The 5,695-nt window shown below is 34.5% G+C and overlaps 1 protein-coding gene across 1 annotated transcript; it reads left to right on the top strand.

Moving 5' to 3' along the window:
* The first annotated feature begins 1,199 nt into the window (after nucleotides 1-1,199).
* LOC144835148 (2-oxoglutarate and iron-dependent oxygenase domain-containing protein 2-like) lies at nucleotides 1,200-5,666 on the top strand. Its single transcript, XM_078690205.1, has 7 exons — nucleotides 1,200-1,349; nucleotides 1,803-1,859; nucleotides 2,762-2,872; nucleotides 3,145-3,244; nucleotides 3,608-3,732; nucleotides 4,156-4,413; nucleotides 4,886-5,666. Exons 1-7 carry the CDS (start codon nucleotides 1,221-1,223, stop codon nucleotides 5,150-5,152), a joined length of 1,047 nt encoding a protein of 348 aa, XP_078546331.1. The 5' UTR covers nucleotides 1,200-1,220; the 3' UTR covers nucleotides 5,153-5,666.
* The last annotated feature ends 29 nt before the right edge of the window (nucleotides 5,667-5,695 follow it).

The following is a 5,695-nucleotide window of genomic DNA, read 5'->3' as shown; positions in this document are numbered from 1 at the left end:
TAAACAACAGCTAGCTCCTATTACACATGTTTTTGTTATGATTTTTGCGATCAATCAATCAACAAGATAGAAGCCAAACAGAAGGGTGCAGGTCAAGTCGGCCCCAAACCGTCTCGGCCAAAGTCAAGTCGGCCCCACGTCAAGTCGGCCCCAAGTCAACTCGGCCTCAAGTCAACTCGGCCTCAAGTCAACTCGGCCTCACGTCAACTCGGCCAAAAACTAATCGGTCAACTCGGCCCCATTAAAGTATGGAACGCAAAAAGTGCTTAATATTATTATGATTATTACTATCCACACTTTAAAAAAATGAAGAAATAAGAAAAATACTCATAAAAAAAATGATCTTATTACCGATATGAATAGAAGTACCCGCGTGTTACAAAAACATGTGCAGGTACCGCATTTTAGTAAATCGAAGACGTTGGCCTACGTTCCACCTTTTGGCCATAGAAAAAATGATCGTACATCGTTTTGGCGTGCCTCGTTTTTGTCCATGATTTGCGTTTTTAAAAAAGGGGAATCCCCCGGTCAGCGAAAACATGTAGCAGTTGTAGATATCGAAATAGCTACCAAAGGCGCAGGGAGGCGCAGCTACGAATTGGTTTCAGATGTTGTCGCCTAATCAAATGGATATGCATACACTGAAAAAAATCTACGTGTGATTCAACCATGGAGTTAACATTAATATTTTATACCTCAATGATTCAACCAAACAATCTTACTACACCTAATAATTCATGTCCTCGCATATCGGACATTGAATTTTGACGCACAGACGAACATACGCGCCGACGTACGTGCATCATCATTATTGGGCCTACAATGTGTTCCTATTTATTATCCAAATGTTCATTGTAATCATTAGTAATAGTATGATTGCTTATCATTCTTATTTTTGTTGCTAAATGTATCATTGTCTAAATAATAATATTCATTAAAAGTCAGAATTATTCATAGGTAAAAAAATGTGAAGAAATATCAATCCCTTCCTTTGCACTTTTTGCGTTCCATACTTTAATGGGGCCGAGTTGACCGATTATTTTTTGGCCGAGTTGACGTGTGGCCGAGTTGACTTGAGGCCGAGTTGACTTGGGGCCGAGTTGACTTGGGGCCGACTTGACTTGGGGCCGACTTGACTTTGGCCGAGACGGTTTAGGGCCGACTTGGATCGAAATCCTACAGAACAGTAAGGGTACAGTTACGTAGGCCTAGAAAATAAAATGAGTCTTGATGATAGAAAGAGCTTCTATGTTTGTAGCTGTTACTACACCCATAACATATTTTTACCTAAGTTTAAACTGCATGTGACGTATATAGATGATAAAATATTTGCTGATATTTGGGAACCGGTAAAACCTGTTGCTGCCAAATCTTCTTTCTAACCAGACACCTAGGCATAGACAGCAGAGCCTGGTCTGGTCCTAGTTAAGTAAAACTAGTAGGCCTGTCTAAACTAACCCTACCCTAGACCTAGGCCTTTAGTCTAGGGGTATGCAGTATTTTCATAATTTACATGCACAGGTCAAAATTAACAAATTATACATTATGATGGTAGTAGCTTCCACAAAATTAACAAATTATACATTATGATGGTAGTAGCTTCCATAATGATATTAAGTGCTCCGTTCAAGCACTGAGCATGGAGGTATAAAAATATACCTCCATGCACTGAGTGAGTACATATATGGTATGTAATTTAAATGTGAATGGGAAATAGAGAGAAACAAGCTTCAAATTGGAGCTACTGTATAGTACATTAATATAATAATAATAAAATGTGAATTGTTTGTATTATTTTGTAGATTCTTAAAAACAAAGGGTGTGACAATGAAGAAGGATTCACAGACGTTCTGAGAGTCGTAAGTAATTGATGTTTTAATTTATGTAATTATGTTAAGTTATCTGGCTGATAATGGTACAAGTAGCAAAATACAGTTCATGTGTAGCAGAATACGGTACCTGTGTAGCAGAATATGGTACATGTGTAGCAGAATACGGTACCTGTGTAGCAGAATAGTGTACATGTGTAGCAGAATACGGTACCTGTGTAGCAGAATACAGTACCTGTGTAGCAGAATATGGTACCTGTGTAGCAGAATATGGTACCTGTGTAGCAGAATATGGTACATGTGTAGCAGAATACAGTACCTGTGTAGCAGAATAGTGTACATGTGTAGCAGAATATGGTACATGTGTAGCAGAATACGGTACCTGTGTAGCAGAATACGGTACCTGTGTAGCAGAATATGGTACATGTGTAGCAGAATACGGTACCTGTGTAGCAGAATAGTGTACATGTGTAGCAGAATACGGTACATGTGTAGCAGAATACGGTACCTGTGTAGCAGAATACGGTACCTGTGTAGCAGAATACGGTACCTGTGTAGCAGAATACGGTACCTGTTTAGCAGAATACAGTGCCTGTGTAGCATAATAATTGTACATGTGTAGCAGAATAATTATACATGTGTAGCAGAATAATTGTACATGTGTAGCAGAATAATTGTATATGTGTAGCAGAATAATGGTAACAAACAAGAAACGTAGACAAGTTATGAATGAAGACAAGTTGTGATAATTATTATATTATAAACATATATCAGTAAATGTGAATTGTCAATAAACTCTTCTAGGAATAAAACAGAATTTGGCTCATGCAGACAATTTTCCTCATAGTGGGACTTTCAAATGCAAAACTATATTTTCTTTATTTTATTTCATACCATTAAACACATGTTATCTCACTAACAATTCATTTCAGGTTAAAACAGAAGTAGAACGTAGAAAATCACTTGGCCGAGATTATTTAAAGAGAAAAGAGACAATTTTAAAACATTACACACCACTCAATCAAGAGATATACAAACTAAAGGTATGGAATTAAGTAGTACAAAAATGAAAAGAATATTTTACCTGTTAACTACACCTTGCTGATGGAATACAACTATGAATGCATGTCTGATTTTGTAAAGACCAACTATTACAACAAACGTTTATCTTGAATACTTGTCTCACTACAACGGACAAGGACAACTTCCCCCTTTAGTTATATTTTTAGTTAAATATCTTGACTAAAAATATTTGAAATAGTTGGAAAGTTTTTCTTCTTTATGGTATTATATTTTCTCATTGAAATTGTTGTAGATTTCATTTCTGAGCCTAACATTTCTGGAGTTGGTTGAACATAGCAAGCAGAAAAATGCATCAATGCAAAGTTTGATAAAACTCATAAGTACTGAAAAAGGTTTGTTGATAGTTGACCTAATCAAATTCTATAAAAAGTTAGTAAAGGATTCTCTGATTGCCATATAATAACTGTACATTGTGAAGCTCATTCTGCCATGGAACAGTAATCGAAAAAGATAAAAATCAAAGCTCCACACTAGTATAGCAGGCTTTCCTATATGATTAAAACTATTTGACAAAAAGGCATATTTCAAACACATTAAAGGAAAGTCAAGCACCCAAAAAATGGTAAAATTACATGTTTTTGCATTGTTATTTTGTGAACCATGGATGTTCTATAACTCAAAATGGCATTCAAAAACTTGCATATTTACTGTAATTACGTTTCATGTTTCACATTTAACTGTTTTTTTTTATGTAGGAGAGCGTATTTACTCTTTTCCAATATTTACTGAAGAGTTTTGTAATTCATTTAAAGAAGAAATAGAACATTTTGAAAACACAGATTTACCAAAAGGAAGACCAAATACAATGAACAATTATGGTGTAAGTGTGGCTACCGTAAATGCCCTGCTTTGCATAAACTACTCAAACCCCCCACCCCAAACTCAAATTAACTTCCCCTACCCCATAGAACATCATTTGGTATAAATGCCCTCTCATAAACAGCCCGGAACATTTACTTTTTTCCTCAAATAAATGCCACCACATGCATTACACACAATATTGTATTATAACACATTTGTATAATATGTAGTAGAATTCATTGACTTCCATGATCTACAATTGACTAAGCATTGTGATTTTTACTGTATTTTATCACTTCTTGATATTGATTTTGTTTTTAAAGAATTTATTTGATTTCTTTGTTATGTAGAAGGATTGAAAATAAATAAAAATAAAATAAAAGCCACTACTATTAGTAAAGCATAGACTTGCTTAAAATTCTCAAAATGTATTTTGTTGTAGGTATTAATGAATGAATTGGGATTTGATGACTACTTCATCACACCTTTACGTCAGAATTACATAACTCCACTTGCTAGGCTCTTGTATCCAGACTGTGGTGGAGACTTGTTAGACTCTCACAAAGCTTTTGTTGTAAAGTACAAGATTGGAGAAGATTTGGACCTTAACTATCATTATGATAATGCAGAGGTCACTCTTAATATATCACTTACAAGTGATTTCACTGAGGGCTCATTGTATTTTGGAGGCATGCGTCATGTAAGTAAAAACAATGCCTGAATGTATCTGGTTATAAAAAACAAAGCAACGATTTGTATAATTTTGGCACTGAATACCATAATTAAATGGTTTATATTCTATTTTAAGTAATACTTTATGACCAATATGATTTTTTTATTATGACCGATACAATTTTGTTATTATGACCCGAATACAATTTTTTAAAGTAAAAATGTAGCTATATTGGTGACAATCATATTGTATATATTCTCCCAACCACCCTCAGATTCTTGTTTTGAGTACCTGAACTTTTCTGTTCATACACATGATAAGGACAAGATGTTCCTAATGTCATTTCCTCGTGGCAGTCTAAAGCCAGTCTAACATTAGTCATATAAAATATTGCACACTAGGCTTCCATTTTGGCTTTTGTATACCTCTGTTGAATTGACATGGTTGTCTTTTATATAGCAACATAGCAGGTTTGTTAATTTTGTGTTGTTTTTAACAGCAACGAGGAATAGAAGAACCACAGCGTACTGAATATTGCCACAAGCCAACGTATGGTTTAATTCATCGAGGACAACACATGCACGGTGCTCTTCCAGTAGCAGATGGTGAACGGTACAATCTAATTATTTGGATGCGATCTTCCAAAATAAGGAATAAAGTGTGTCCAATGTGTGATAATAAACCTGAACTTATTAAGACTGTTGGATTCGGAGATGGATTCACTCAACCAGAAAATACAACTGTCGATGTTTGTTGTACTTTATAATGCATAGCTCAACAATTTTACAACTCAAATAATATATTTACAAGATTCTTCCAATGGACATGTGTAATTATGACCTCTCTGCGACCTAACTATGTGATATGTAAAGATGTCAAGAATGGTTAAGGCATAAAGATGTAGCAGAGACATTGGTTTGAAGCGTTTTTTGTTTGAAAAAGTGTGTCGACTGTGAGGTTTAGGAGGAGATAGAATATGGGAAAACATAGTCTCCATTAAAGAGAACTATTATAGTACTGTATATACATTAGTATATTATTATAAATATATATTATATATTTAAAAGAATAATAAACTTTTATAAAGCGCTATTTACTGATGTTTTACAGCGCTAAAAGACCAACAAGAATTATTAAAAAGGTGAGATTTTAGAAGTTACTTGATTTACTTAAGAGATTTACATTGACGGGTATGGAGTGGAAGCTGGTTCCAAACTAGTGACACTTGTGCAAAAAAACCCCTTGAAAATAAGCTTAATTATTGTTTAATAATTTATAAAAAGTAATTAATATATTGTTGATGGAAAAT

The sequence above is a fragment of the Antedon bifida genome, chromosome 2, assembly GCF_963402885.1.
Source record: "Antedon bifida chromosome 2, ecAntBifi1.1, whole genome shotgun sequence".
NCBI classification, from domain to species: Eukaryota; Metazoa; Echinodermata; class Crinoidea; order Comatulida; family Antedonidae; genus Antedon; species Antedon bifida.
The sequence above is the reverse complement of the archived record's forward strand: the minus strand, read 5'-3'. Positions and strand labels throughout refer to the sequence as shown.

What these genes read in the sequence shown, in the direction of transcription:
- LOC144835148 (XM_078690205.1), top strand. Translation starts at nt 1,221, where the DNA reads ATGAGTCTTGATGATAGAAAGAGCTTCTATGTTTGTAGCTGTTACTAC. An exon ending in TTGCTGATATTTGGGAACCG is followed by an intron (nt 1,350 to 1,802) that starts GTAAAACCTGTT and finishes ATTATTTTGTAG; the next exon opens with ATTCTTAAAAACAAAGGGTG. An exon ending in ACTCATAAGTACTGAAAAAG is followed by an intron (nt 3,245 to 3,607) that starts GTTTGTTGATAG and finishes TTTTTTATGTAG; the next exon opens with GAGAGCGTATTTACTCTTTT.